General features: G+C 39.2%; 1 protein-coding gene across 1 annotated transcript in view; it reads left to right on the forward strand.

The window, feature by feature from the left end:
• The window catches only part of hs3st4 (heparan sulfate (glucosamine) 3-O-sulfotransferase 4), a 70,931-nt gene extending 56,813 nt beyond the window's left edge, over nt 1–14,118 (forward strand). Inside the window, exon 2 of the mRNA XM_040123587.1 lies at nt 13,464–14,118. Within this exon, the coding sequence (XP_039979521.1) occupies nt 13,464–14,118 (655 nt within the window). The remainder of the gene's footprint in view (nt 1–13,463) is intronic.
• Nucleotides 14,119–15,490: the final 1,372 nt, after the last annotated feature.

Below are 15,490 nucleotides of genomic sequence, written 5' to 3' on the forward strand. Positions count from 1 at the left end.
TGGGTACAAGCACCAATACGTGCCTACATTTATTAGAGAAAAATGTAGTCTTTGTAATATAGCTTCAGTGTAAGATTTTTTGCATTACACCGGGATAAGCATTAAAAAGCTGCAATGCAGTTTGCTCTGCCAAATCATCTGATCACAGTGCTTAATTGAATACTGATGTGAAATGCAGGCAGCTAGAGATAGCAGAGCAGGAATCGCAAGTAACTAAAACATGCTACTCAGCCCATATGGACAATTTTCTTTAACTCATTTATACTGTGTCTTTGAAGCGTACCTAGTGTAAGTGTTGGATATTGATTAATTCATGGTCAGCAATAGGTTTGCTTCCTAGAAAATGAAACCTGTCAACATACAGAACTATGCCGTGATCAACCAATCAGGCAGTTTTGTAATTAAATAGGTTTTAACTAAGTACACTTCCGAGATCCATTCCATCAGGACAATGAAATCAGAGCCATTCCCCTCTGGCTACAGAAAATGTTCAGATACAATCAATGCGCAGAAATTTTTTGAGTATAGCAGAGGTTCAGAAAGGCCCGGTTAATTTACTTTTTAACCTAGTAAGTACTGACAAACATGGTGCACGGACAACAGGAATTTAGGTTCAACAGACCCTACAGTCTATACATTGCTTTGTAAATATGCATTTATCAGTACATTAGCATGTGCATTGGGATTGTGGTGCACTGTATGTCTCTTAGTGCATTATCCAGTCAGCAAATTTGCTTTGGCAGAGATGTGGGCCAAATAAACAGCCAAGCTGTGACACAGAATTGGGAATGTGGTTTAGATTCTTGCGGCCAAATCTGAACCATAACGCTGGCGCTACCATTACCAAAATTTACCCAGCTTGGAATAAATGTTGTGGCTCATACCTGGACATTCTGGAGAAGTTTTAATTTCATCCTTCATGTGGAAACTGATAGGAGATACTGTTTAGAATTCTTTGCACAGAGGCTACCAAAGGCATTGTTGAGCAGGTTGAGGTACAGTCTGGATTACCACACTCTTGCTACCCTCAGGTGCAGGTGGTGCAGCTGCTGCAGGCTACATGGTTTCCAGGGCATCAACCATATGTTACCTCAAAGCAAATGGTTCCCATGTTGCTACAGTCACAAGACATGCAGCCTGTTAACTCCCAGCAATGCACATTAAACATTTAAAACCATGGATATTGTTTTCCATGTAAAAATAAAACAGCAATGTAACGTACATCAAATGAAAGCAGTGAAATGGCTGCACATCTTTATCTCCCACAAGAACAACATCTGTTTATGTGTTTAGGGCAGTGGACATCATTTTGTGTTTGAAACCCTTGTCTTTTAAATTGATTGCAAATTGCTGTGTGATGCTGAAGCACAAAAACCATGTGGATGAAGATGACTGAATTTTTTTTACCCGTATTTTTCTTTCATCATGGACATTTATTCAAAGAAGAATTTTGTCCTTTGTACTGATTGAAACTGACATATATTCAAATCCATTTGCATGACAATTTGAGTTTAAAAACATTAACTCTGTCTGCAGCAAAACAACTAATGAAAAAGTAGCTTAAGTCAAGTTAAATGTGTGATTTAATTTTTGTCCCAGGATTTTGTGAAGTATTTTTTATTTAGGTTACTAACACTATTGGTTGTTGAATGAGTTTTTATTGATCTCCCTTACCTTCCCAAAATAGAACAGAATATGTGAGGATAACAATAGAAAAAAAGCCTTTGGAGATTAAGTTTTAATACAGTATTTGGTTTCATTCTATCTATAAACATTTGACACATTTCTCTTTAAGCTCTCCCTTTTACCAGCCTGGATTACACAAGTTAATCTGTATATCTCTAAAACATTATCCTGCATTTGTCATGTGTGTTTATGGCAGATTCACTTTCTGTGTCAAACTATCTCTGCCGGGGAGATTAAGGGTGTGTACTGGGGTTTACTGGAAGTGCTCAAACAAGCTCAAAGGGCTGAGGGCTATACCATGATCCATTCAAGGATTACATCCTCATATCTTCTGCCATCTTGAGTATTGAAAATCAGCTAAATGTTCAATGAGTTGCAGCAGCCATTTCACAGCTGAGGTGTTGTCTGTCCATTACCTCAATGATAAAGAATATTTTTTCTGCAGGTTTTGGGGCTGTAACCAGCAGAGTTACTGCAGAACAGCCACAATAAACAGGTTAGAAGTCCTTCAGAGGCTTTCTGTGCAGTAAATTGAGCTCTTGAGTTGGTTTTCACCTAATATTATGGTTGCAAGTCTATGATTTAGTGAGAGTGGGGCGGCACTTGCCATGCTTTGATCCTGAGAATGATCAAATATACATGACCGAAACCAAAAACACTCAGATGCCATCATTTGGAGCCATTCCTCTATAAAGAGAGACATTTAATGGACTGGTTGTTTAGACATGTTTTCTTTCTGACAGCGAATTAAACCCACTCATATTGCAGAGTCCTTTACATAGTGGACTCTGTCTCTAATGCCTTCAGTCTTTTGCAGTTATGAAACTCCAAGAGGAGAAGAAACCCACTGAGATTAAGGTGTTAGATTAAATCTAACAGTGATTAAATAACCAACCATTATATGGCTGTAGCAAATTAATTTCCCCTGTGTCATGTCTGTGAGCTACTGATATTAACTGTAGTTACTGGAATAAAGCAGCTAACCTTAGCTAATGTCTGGCGTCTGTACAAAAGTCAAAGTAAAAACAGAATGTTTTGAGGATGCTAAATTGTGTTTTTGCATTTCCCAAAAGTGATGGACCCAAAAGAGGCTTTTTGTCGGACATAAGAGAAAGCATTCATGTGCTCCTACAAGTAAACATAGAGATTCTTACATTAAAGTACCTTTTCTATGCTTTCCACCGTCTGCCGTAGTAAATATAATTGTCACTCAGCAAATTTAAGCATGATGTAAGCACGGCAGCTGCGGTTATTTCGTTTGTGTCAAATGAAAACACGCTTAAGGCACTCTGAACTGGTTGTAGCTAGCATTTATATGTTGAGCAAATGGAATATCCTCCCCTGAAAATGAGCCTTTCTGACTGAAGAAAATAGCTCAGCTTTTGTGCACATATGATACTGGGAGATACATATCTTATAAGTGATAGCTCACGTGGCAGGTGAACTATTTTAGGGTTTTTTTTTCCTCCACGCAGACAGTCTGAATTGAGCAATCTCTGCCAGCTAAAGCACAATTTGGATTAGCAAAAGCCCCACTGATAGGTCAGCTTAGTCCGTAATGGAGCAGCTTAGGCCTTGTCTGCATGATTATAACATTCTCAGCAGCCCATTTCCTTGCATCCAGATGTTACAGTGCAACACAAATTTAGATCACAGGGACATAAAATGATGCACCTTTTTAAAATATCTTTGCGCATATGATGTATTTTGACAAGAAATGTAATTGCAACTGTAATTACATTACAGTTTCTAATAAATGACTGATAATTTCTTGTGTAAAACAACTGTAAAACATTTCAAGCGATACTCATTTGTCATTTATTTGCCACATTCCATTTATTGTAAAAGTTATTATCTGGGATGTGATTCCACTCTTTCATCTGTGTGCTGAATCAAAGCATCATAATGTCAACTTTAACAACTTTTTAACCTACTTTAGATACAGCGGACATTTCAGCTGTGACACTTCATTTACAAATGCTGGCATATGAAGAATGCCTCTTGGTTAATTGATATTTAGCAGCTCAGTCGTTTTTTTTTACACTTTTTGCATTTAAATAGCCATTTCTAGTTCTAGTTCAAAAACTTCTCAAACCGTTCAGTAGTAATTTATTTTTAACAGTTCAGTTTGTTGCTGCACTTAAATTAGAGCTCCCTCTAGACCGTTCCAGCTGTTGAATCACATTGATGACGAAGTTAATTACTACCAGTATATATGTGTAAACTAGAGTGCACTCACCTATGCCAAGGATTCAAGGGTGTATTGTTAAATAATTGTACATTGTGATTCTCATCAGCTTTCTCAGCCCGATCAATAAACTGGTTCAACAGGCCAAGACAATGTTAAAGGTTTTAAAGGTTCAAGTGGTGTTGTCAGTGATGAAAATCAGATGAAAAGGAGAATCGTTTTTCTTGCAAATGACGGTCCAAATGTTTGTTCGCAGTGCTGTGTGTTAAGTGTCATTTTCAAAGTGCAGTCTGGCTGTAGAAGTCCCCCAGGCTCTGCTGATAACGGGTTTCACTCTCAGGACTTACAATACAGACACTTCCACTGTTAATATTAAAGAAAGAGCTCTCAAAAAATTTAACATGTGCATAATACTATATTTGCATCAACTTGTCCCCATCACATTAGTCAGGGAATTAATCAGAGTTCATTTCTTACTGAAAGGTATTTTTAATATGAGTTTTCTTTACAAGTTTCAAACATTACAGGGAAAGCTTATGAGCAACACACACAGGCAGCAACATTGTTCCAGCAGATTGCTGCAAGGCAGCCTGGGGCTCAATGAATGCAAAACATCTAGGCACAATGAATGCATGCAAATTTTAATTGTTTGGCACTGGGATTATCCTTCACAAGTTCATTGGGGTAATCTCTGGTCATTTCTTTTCAGTTTTTGAAACAAAAACAAAAAAAACCAAGATCTTATATGGAATACAGTTTAACAGAGTACCTGTTTAAGGTCACAATTCCTTTTTTAAGGGTGATTTACTTTTTTTTTTCTAAAACAATTTAATTAATTTGGAATCAAACAGTTTAAATACATAAATAAGAATGAGGAATAACACAGTATAACCCCTTATAATTGAGTGAATACCTTAGGATAGACATTTTAATGTAATAGCATTAGAGATTTATGTTATGTACACTTCTTTAGGTGCCCCAGGCCTTAGCTGATCAGTTTTGATGTTCCTGTTGTTTAGGAGGGAGTTCGTATTTCCCCCGTCACCAGTATGAAACAACAGTGTGTGCAACTTAAATTCTTGAATGGGTTTCATTTCAAGCTAATCCGCGTTGGTTGACAAAGCTAGACAAAAATAAATGTACGGATTGATCAGCTGATGTCGATCTGTCGAAAAACAGTAATATGAATTCAAAAACCTCCATGTGCTTCTAAAATAAGCACTGATAAGTCACACTTTAGCCTTTCCCCATATTTACCGAAGACCCATTTCCATCCCCTTTCTCTTCTATCACTTCAGCCAACATTAATATTTTACAGTGAGGAGTGGGGTGGGCAAACCTGCCCAGATGACCTGCCACAGCAACCGAAACAAATTGCACTTGTGCAACTGTGTTTGATTGCTATTTAAGGTGCCTTTGCAGCAAAATATGTGAGAGATCTTTGTGCAAAGAAGTAGAGACAGGGAGCAGCTAAATCTCTCATACAAAAGGTAATACACTTTATTACACTTTATTTCATGCCTCTCTCCTTGTTTTTTTCTTTGTCTGTTGAGAGACACATTCTCAAGCATAGGAATAGTATGTGTGAAATATTCCTAAGTGTCGAACTATTTAATATATACCCAGAGCCTGGATGATATTTAAAAGGATTAACACAAACAGGCAGGGTTCAGTGAGGACTCCATTCCCAAGAACAACAGTCTGGCAATTTCTTAACAGCATCATCATGCTCTATAGTAACTTATCACACATTATTCACACCATGTTCAAAAAGTAATACACTGTTTACAAAAGGTTATAAGCGCGGTATCATACGGTGGTGGAGCGTACGAAATCATCCGAGATCACACACACCAGCAGGCTGCCAAACTCATCCAATAGAATAGACTCTCACCCGCTCTCAAGAGAGAAAATCATTTCCGTTTGTCACATGTAGTTGCTGACCCATTGCCGCAGTAAACTGCTGACCAAACACTTCACACACATTTAGCTGTTTTAAACTCATTTTAATGCCCTTAAAGTTGCATCACCATTTAAATAGCAGGATCAATACACATTCCGCTGCTATTCCATGTCAGTGTGCTGCTGCTGCACATGTGCCCATTATAACAAGGGGTCAGGCATGAGTCACAATATATTGGTAGCACTCCTGGTGATGGGAACGCTACTGCAGAGGAAACACAGAAGAATTATAATTCAGGGACTTTTTTATACAGTTATTAGTCCACTGCTGGTCTGCATTAAATCCCCTCAATGAATCGATTTCGAAAGAAAAAAAATTAAATGGAGATGAACAGGAAAAGGCACTGTTGATAAAGGCCCATAGTGCTAATGTCACAGAAAATGGAAAGAGTTTGTGCAGCCTCTTCCTTTGGGATGCCACACTGACCTACACTCCCATAATGAATTGGAAAAAAATGGAGAAAAACGTTGTTGTGATAGATAATTTCTTTGAAAGGTTCACGTTCAGGCATCATCAGCAGTTTACGTCTTCTCTAGCCACTTATTTACCCACACAGTATGGATGCCCTTCAGTCTTGTCATCTTGTCAGATGTCTGCCAAGATTCTCATGCAGCCAGGTCATGGTATTTCTAAGTGCTATACAAAGGCAGCTGGACTTGCTTGAGGTGCTTGAAAACGCTTCACCTCTCATCCCAAAGGATTCTTCATACTGACATTGAGCCTTTCGGATGAGAGGTCAATGTTTTCAAGAACATCAAGCAAGTCCAGTATCTTCGTATGGCACTTCAAAAACAACTTGTCAGATGTTGTATCACCGCAGGCCTGGTATGCGGAGTGTAATTGGAAATTAAAAATGTCAGATGCCAGGAATGCTCTCATTGTGAAAATTACACTTGATAAATTTACACGTACTTTTGGACTTCACTTTCCTCCGATAAACCTACTTAATACAAATACAAAATCTCATGAATATGTCATGTAATAAATGAGCTTACATGAGCAATAAAGGAGAATTTTTGTAAAATGTTGCTACACATGCTGCGGTCAGTTCGCTGCAGAGTTTTATCTGTGGTCAGCTTCAGTAATACGATTAGATTCTACAGTACCAGCTCAGGCAAGGAAATCTATCATGTTCAAACTGTCATATTAATTGGTTCTGCTTAACTGAGCCGGATCTGCAACATTTCCAGGATGTAAATTTTAGCCTTTGACTTTGACGTATTCAGGTTTGACTTCCAATTACGGAAGACGCAGAGATGGATGAAAAACTCTTTGTTGTTTAATATAGAAAAAAGGTAGAATGCTTTATATTTTTAAACTCATACGATACTCTTTGAACCATCATAGCACATTAAACAATACATAGTTGGGACTTTGTGTTTCAGGTAATAGTTTTCTGCTTTTGTTTAGTGAAAGTGGCGAGCTCTCATTTTCTATGGGTTTGCTTGCTGTTGCTGCAAAGCGGGGATCAGCACATCCCAACTGCTTGTTTTTGTAGTGGCAACATCAATAACAGAATATTGAGGGCAATTGTGATCAAATTGTATGAGTGTAGCCTGAAGAGCTGTCACCAGCTCATCTAAAGGCAAATAAACAAACAGGCAAATAACAATAAAAGAAGAAAATCATCTTTCAGAGGAGTGGCAGATTGCTGTTGTTTTATCAGAGCACAGATGATCCATTATGTAAGAATATTATTTTAGGTTTAGGGTCTGTGCTGTATATTTAGGTTTGTGAGGAGAAATCAGTGCCCTTTTATAGTCTGTAACATTAAAACTAGACACTGAAGTTGAAAACAGCAATATCCTTTGAGTCTTTGATTTGAGATAAAATTGCTTCCATTCTCTCCACGGACTTTAATACAGTTAAAAATAGACATATACACTGTTATGGACTAATGATGCATGGTGATGCAGCATTCCAAACATCTTCCCAGTTTCTCTCATCGCCGCACTTTATTTCATGATGTTTTATGTCCAAAGGGCATCTGAGCACAGTTTCAGATCCCGGCGCTGCAGTCTGGTGATGTGAGGAGAAGAGAAGTACCTGGCTTGCCCACCGTTGGAAGGGGGACAGTCTTTAGGGGATCTCGGGAAGAGAGCGGGGAATAAGGTTTTGATCAGGACCAGCTGTCATTTCTGTCCTCAACTATTCTGTCAAAGCCCACAGTCCTGAAGCAGTACGAGTATAATGGGCTTATTTAGAGTGGGGAGGCTGTGTTGTGTTTTGATTAGTCTCACCATTTTATTCTTCTTGCCATTCAACGGACATGGTTTGCTTGTCACTAAAACTAACTGAGCTCACGACACACCAACAGTAATAATGATTATAAATGAATTTAAGACAGGATAATTTGGCATATATCCCACCACCAGACTCTAAATGTTTAAACATTTAATCAGTGGGAAATGAGAGAGATGGACTCTGATCCATTACTAAGATCTTTTGCGAAACCTAATCAAGTTGTTTTTGTGCCTAAACCTAACCAAACTGTGATGATTCCACAACCTTAACCACGTGCTTATTATTGTTACTATGAGGACAAAGTCTGCTACGCCTGCCGCTAGTAGGCTCCAATGGTGCGTATCCAAGGCCTTTATGGCCGGTTTAGGTTGAAGGACTTGTTGTGCACAGTACATGATATCAGCTATGTCCAACCGAGCCACACCAAAAGTCAAAAGACAAACAGAAATATAGAAATCTCCCACATGAGAAAACACAAGACTGTTCAAACTTTGGCAGAAAATCTTGTGTTCACATCACTCATAGAGGTTGAATTATAAAAAATGGGTTGCTTCAAAGGTCCTGAGCACTTACGTTTATGTTTACCTGACAGGCAACCCTCGTGAAAATGCTAATTTTGGCTGCGGTTGTCTCTCAGAAGCAAAGGCAGAAGTAGCTTGAGGTTTTCATAGCTTATTAATACAAACGGGGTGGAGAAAATATTAGAAACACTTCTCAGCATAAAGCAGCACAATTCAACAGCACCACAAACCACAGCCCCCAAGACAACCCTGTCTCCTAGAAATCCCATTTCCATAAACTAAACAGCAACAGCAAATAGGTTTTGAAGGAAACATAATTGTGACTGGATTACGTGTTCTATTAACGTAATGAGGCTGTGTTGTTAATTTATGTATTTGACAAGTCGCAAATGTGTTGATACTGAAAATATCAGTAAAATGTTCACAGACAACGTATGTACGTAAAGTTAGATTGTGAAGGCGGAAGATATAATGAAATATGTTGCTGCTTCATGCTCATTAAAGATTATGTTAGAAAATATTACAGTCATAGGCATGGTTTTTCGCAAGTGCATGGAGCAGCAAGGTTTTTCATCTTTTCTGAGTGACAACTTGCTTGACATTAAACAGAAGAAAATATTCATGTAAAGGACAAAATAATTTAGCTTACTGTAGGTCTGTGTATATTACATAACTAGATCCAGTGGATAGCTCCAAGGCAAGCCCACCTAAAGGATCCTTCCACTACACTCTGGTGAAAAGGTCAGATTGAGATGGAGAAAAACAAAAACAAACCAAACTCTCCACCATTACTTGAGCCTGATCTGATCACTGCGAATGGCAGCGTACTCTGTATTTGTTTTCCTCCTAAAATGTGCACCTTAACCGTGACAAAACAATGCCTCCCACTCCATAACAGACCCACTAGGACCCTTTGCTCTGGCCTGTAGGCTTGTTTTTGTGTGTGCCAAACATGTGCGCATCTACTTGTTGAGAGCAGGGTTACGAATGACTCATTTGACCGACCGTTTTTTCTTTTTTTCCTTTTTAAATTTTTTTAATTATTATTTTCTCCACTTCTCAGTAACCCAGTGTCTTTGTTCTTTGTGCTGCTGTCACAGACATGAGACTCCGGGTGTAATAATGGGATTACTCATTGCAAACTGACCACAGTATCTCTCACTTCAAATGTCCTGACTGACTGTTGTTGATGAAGAGCACCCTCAGTTAATATTTGAGGTCGGAGTCAGGGTAACACCGCAATACAATTACCATTTGTTTGCTATTGTGTGTCTGTACTGAGAGTTCAGGCTCTGGTTTAGTGAGAAAATGATTTTTTGAGTCTTCATGAATTGAATTTTGAATTTTCATGTCCAGACAACTTTTTTCAAAAAAATAGTTAACACAAAATTGATGATTAATGAAAGGTTCATCTTTCAACTTCCCTTCATTAAACTGAAATAAAATGTTTCTTCCACAAAAGGCAAATATTCTAGCACCGCCATTAAAGAGGCATTACTCTACATCTACAGAGTCAATACCGACAGAACACAAAACATGAGACATTTCATTACTTCAAACTTCAAAATCATCATATTATTTTTTAGGAATAATTTAGAGGATCACAGCGGTCTGCTCACATCTCTGGTACCGTCTCCAGAATGTGCTCTCCAAGGACTCGGGGAGCTTATAATAAGTGGACTCCTTTAGAATAATTGATTGGATTTGACATGACATGGAAGAAGCTTGGGGGATTGATACTCTGCGGCTGAGCCATGATCAATCCAAATGAGAGTATGGGAGAGCTTTTATTTCTCTGTCAGAGTTTATTAGAAACAACTGAGCTTCTCTGGAGAAACCCTATCCCTCCAGAAACAGCTTGGACCTATTAGTATCTGGGAATGTAAATTAGTGTCATCCCTCACCTCATCATGCCTCAAAATATTCCCCATGCACTAGTTTGACAGAGCATAATGAAACATCGAGCTGAATGCCTGAGCATGTTCCACACCACTTTTGCAGTGGGCGTTAAGGCATGAAGAGTTATGATTATCTGCGAAGATTGGTTTCTGTCTTAACAAACACAGAAATTTGCTGTGATTTGGTATCCTGCACGTTCTGAATGACAAATCAACCTTTAGAGACGACTGGGCATCCTCTGGATCTGAATTTTTTGTCGAGTGGGTGTGAAATGGATTTCCTTCCGAAGTTATAGTACACGGCCTCGATACAACTAGTGGAATGTAGTTTTAAAGGTTGATTTTCTGTCTATACATATGTTGTCTGGCTTGGATAAATGTTTTAGCTACATTTAATGTATCTGGCTTTTGTGAGTATTTTTACAAATTGTACAACGGTAATGAGAAGGCATTCGGATGTTTTTAAAGGAAATTTTAACTATTTTATTTGCAGTGAAGTATCACAGTCACATTCTGCACGAGTTGCTATTAATACTTCTGCATGATCTGCTATAGATGTCAATGCAACAATGCTCTTGCAGGCATACCGTAGCATGCCTCTCATGGTAGAGATCATTAATGGTTACTCCAAGTATTAAGCACACGTATCCTCATGCTTCTGTTTGCTATTTAAATGAAGCTTTGGACACGTGTTGAAATTGCAAGAAAATAAATGTTACATGGTATGTTCACGGTCTGAGGGTAGTAAACAGCAGATGGTTTGCCGGGTCTCTTTAGCGCTATGGATTTCATTTACCAACCCACCTGAATGACCTGTGTTGAGCTGAACAGCTGATGCAGAGAAGAACAAAAGCAAATTAACTTAAGTTAACTTGTTCACTCCGGTTCCACAAGGCCAGAGAAGTCATTTGCCATGCATGGAGAAAATAGCTTGTTTATCAGCATTAAGGTTTTTTTAACCTGCCTCACCATCCCATAGACATTTTAGACGTACATGATCCATGACTGATTCCCAATCAAAACCATAATAACAAATTATTTGGCATGTGCAGTTTCCATTGTTTTGTAATTAAATGTGTGATGATTAGCGTTGAGCCCAGTGAGGGCAATAGCTTGTTATGTGCACACCTTCAAAAAGGTAACCTTGAACATTGTACATCTGTCCTGTCAATTGGATATGCTCCAAAGATGCACAGCACATTACCAGTGAGATGCTGCAGCTCATGTCCATGTAGTAGCATACCAGTTGTTTCAAGGTGATTCGCTGTGGTATATTTGAGCGCTTTTTCTTTTTAATCACCATACATGGTGATGCTGCACCCTCAGACCGCCTACTGTACTTTGTAGTGAAGTGGCAGATGAGGCTGAAGTCCTTGAAAGGTTACAAAAATCTTTAGCCATTCATTACTATAAGGGAGGAAGTATGGAAAGAGATGGAATATAATGAAAACTAATACTCTTTCGAAGTCACTATGCTACCTGTAGATATGTTTAATATCCCATTACAGGCCCAGAAGTAACCACAGTTCTATACTGTCAAGAGACAAACATAATCCGGAGGGAAATTACCCATCAGGAAGGCAATACTGTTACTGAGATGCAATTACCAGGCTACTTGTGAGACTTTCAGCCCAGTATCCATGGGTGCATGTGTGTGTGTGAGTGGTCGATATGTGCATAACAGCTCTCATGTTTTGCAGAGTAAATTGGATTCTTTGCTGGTGAACAGTTAATTTAGAATATGTCCAAGATGCAAATGATTGATGTGACTATATCGTTACAACTGTAGGTTTGTGGTGCAGGGCAGCCTAATGGGAAAAATATTGCAGGGAGAAGGAAATAGCTTTTATCCAAGAATTATAGAGAATTTTCTTTTTATATAGAGAATTTTCTGCAGCTAACTCTGAGTCTCCAGATGTAATGATTTGGATTTTGGTTGGCTGCTTTATACATTAATTTCCAAGCACACATTACTTAATTTGGAGGGGAAAAAACAGTCTGCATGCTCGGATTCTGCTTCTCTTTACATCATATTGTGCAGCTTCTGAGCTCGTATTTGTTAGTAGTTAAATAAACGGCGTGTTTCACAGAGGATTTAATGTACCAATTTAGCACTGAATTGCATATCCTGCAAACAAAGAAAACAGCACGGATTGGAATGAACACCAGTGTAAACATTTGATAAGGATTTGCTTGAGGCAAATGCTATGCTTTATTATTGATACAAAAATAGAAACTGTAGAAACAAGACTTGCTTCTGAGCGTATGATGTACTTGCCTCTGCACCGTCTCATCCTACAACTCATTCTCAGAGACCGAGTTGTTTGTGGCAATTGGCAAATGGCGTCCTGTTTTCCCCAAGATGGATTTCTGAAGTCGGGGACATTTCTATTGTATTACAAATTATCAACTTGAATCTGATAATTAATCACTGCTGCCTCCATTGAAAAGCCCCTAACCTTAAATGTAGTACAGAAAGGAGAAGAAGAGAGCTGCCTACACCCATTGAAGGGGAAGTGCATGTGCATTGGAAATAGAACTGCTTGCACAGAGTGTGAGCCTAGCATGCATAATAAATGTATGACAAAACAATACCCCAGGCACCCCAGTATTAATGATATGCAGTGAACTCATTATTAAAGTTCCAAAACAGCTCCTGGAGTAACACAGATGGAGTCAATTAAGCAATGAGCATACTTGCTTGCCTGCCGTTTCATCTTCTTTCTTTTATCTCCTGCACATTACTCCATGGATGTAATTAGCTGTATGTTTCTCCTCACAACATAATGTCCAGTGATAATAACAGTTATTTTCACTTGTAATTTCAAATAATGTACTGCTTAATAAATGTACCAAATTTGCTTGCATTGTGTCCTTGGGTATTTCACTTGCACTGCAAGTGCTCAGGAAAATGCCGTGCTAAGCTGCTTTCTTTCCTTTCTCTCTGTTGTTTGTGTTCCCAGAGACCTGATGCCTTCGACGCTGGAGGGGCAGATCACCATGGAAAAGACACCCAGCTACTTTGTGACTAACCATGCCCCAAAGCGCATCCACTCGATGGCCAGGGACATCAAGCTTATTATTGTGGTGCGTAATCCTGTCACTAGAGCCATTTCAGACTATACACAGACATTGTCCAAGAAACCTGAGATCCCCACCTTTGAGGTTCTGGCTTTTAAGAACCGGACGCTGGGTCTCATAGACGCCTCATGGAGTGCGCTGCGTATAGGAATATATGCGCTCCACTTGGAGAGCTGGATGCAGTATTTCCCTCTCTCCCAAATGCACTTTGTCAGCGGGGAGAGGCTCATTGTGGACCCCGCGGGTGAGATGGCCAAAGTGCAGGACTTCTTGGGACTGAAGCGGATCGTCACAGACAAACACTTTTACTTCAATAAAACTAAAGGATTTCCGTGTCTGAAGAAGCCAGAGGACAGCAGCACTCCCAGATGCCTCGGCAAGTCTAAAGGGAGAACTCACCCTAAAATTGATGCAGACGTGGTTCGGCGGCTGCACAAGTTCTACAAACCCTTTAACATGATGTTCTACCAAATGACTGGCCAGAACTTTGAATGGGAGCTGGAGGACGACAGTGAGTCTCGTAGCTCTCAGGACTAGTAGACTGCGGGATGGCACGGCACAGCCACACCACCAGCCTTCTCACTAAAACTACTATTGTCTCGCTTCGTCTTCAGAGAGAGTGCTTGAGCACGCCAATAAGTCATGGCTGTCTTTGCAGTGTCTGTACCCATTAGCAAGAGTTTACTGACATGCTTTTTCTCTCCTTTCAATACTAATGTTGTTGATGATGGCAAATCATTATTGTATATACTAAACATAAAATATATTTATATTTGTGAAAAGGAGATGATTTATTCCTTTTGTTTCTAAAGCATAGAGCTGATATAAAAATCATGTTGACTATGGCAATGCATGCGATGAGTTAAGTGTCCTTACCTCATGAGCCCTAAGGGTAAACTCTGCCTGTTTCTTCTCCCTTTACCTTCCTACACTTTCTTGCCCTCACACCCACTCACCAGCATTCAGTACAAAAAGATATTCTATTTCCATGGCTAGGGCCATGAAGTGCTCTGTATTATTTCTTTCAACACTTTCCTGCTGCTTTAGAAGAGAGAGAAAAGAGAAAAGATGATAGACATATAGTACAATAATCCTTCGACATGTGCTCATCTTTTCAGTTGTCCATGTTCTGAGTGGAGACAATCCTTTTTATGTCAGTCTAAGTTTACCAAAGTGTTAATTTACTCAGTGTCAGTATTCTGGTTGCTCTGCACTCATTAACTGCACACATATTCAATAAGAGAGCTGATGTACAGTGGCCATCATTCAATAATTGGATTGTTTCACTGCATAGTTGAACATTAGCATACTGATGACCATGCACTCAGATGTGGTGCAGTATCAGTGGTTTTGGCATAATTTGACAAGTGAATCCATGTACTATAAATTGCAAGGGTTCGCTTACTGTGCATCTTGACAAAAACTATTTCCTGTTACCAAAATATCAGTAAACTCTTACAGTGCTCGACTGTTTGCCTCGCGACCCTCCTCTTGTCAAGGTAATACATGTCAAAGAGGGTGAAGAAGAACAGCGGAGGACTGATCAGAGGTTTGTTCACAAACATCTGCTGCAACGCGGTCTTCTGTCGTTAAAGATTAATGGCGTGTTAAATAAACCGCTGCTGCTGCTGGAGCAATGTCAATGTCGAAGAGAATTCTCTGTCACGGAAAAGCTACATACATGCCCAGGTAAATTACCAAGCCATTACTGTATGTGCTTAACTTGAATGAGATGATGTCTGCCAAGGAAATGTGCTGTAACCAGAGGTTTCCTACCAAACACTTGTGATCAGCAGGACTAACTAGGCTGATGCTTGTGATGAAAATAACAGGGTTTTGATGTGAAATGCTCCTTTACTTGTGCAATGAAATAACAACATGACCCATCCTCTTTTCTTTATTTTTTGGT

Source organism: Xiphias gladius, chromosome 3, assembly GCF_016859285.1.
Source record: "Xiphias gladius isolate SHS-SW01 ecotype Sanya breed wild chromosome 3, ASM1685928v1, whole genome shotgun sequence".
NCBI lineage: Eukaryota > Metazoa > Chordata > Actinopteri > Istiophoriformes > Xiphiidae > Xiphias > Xiphias gladius.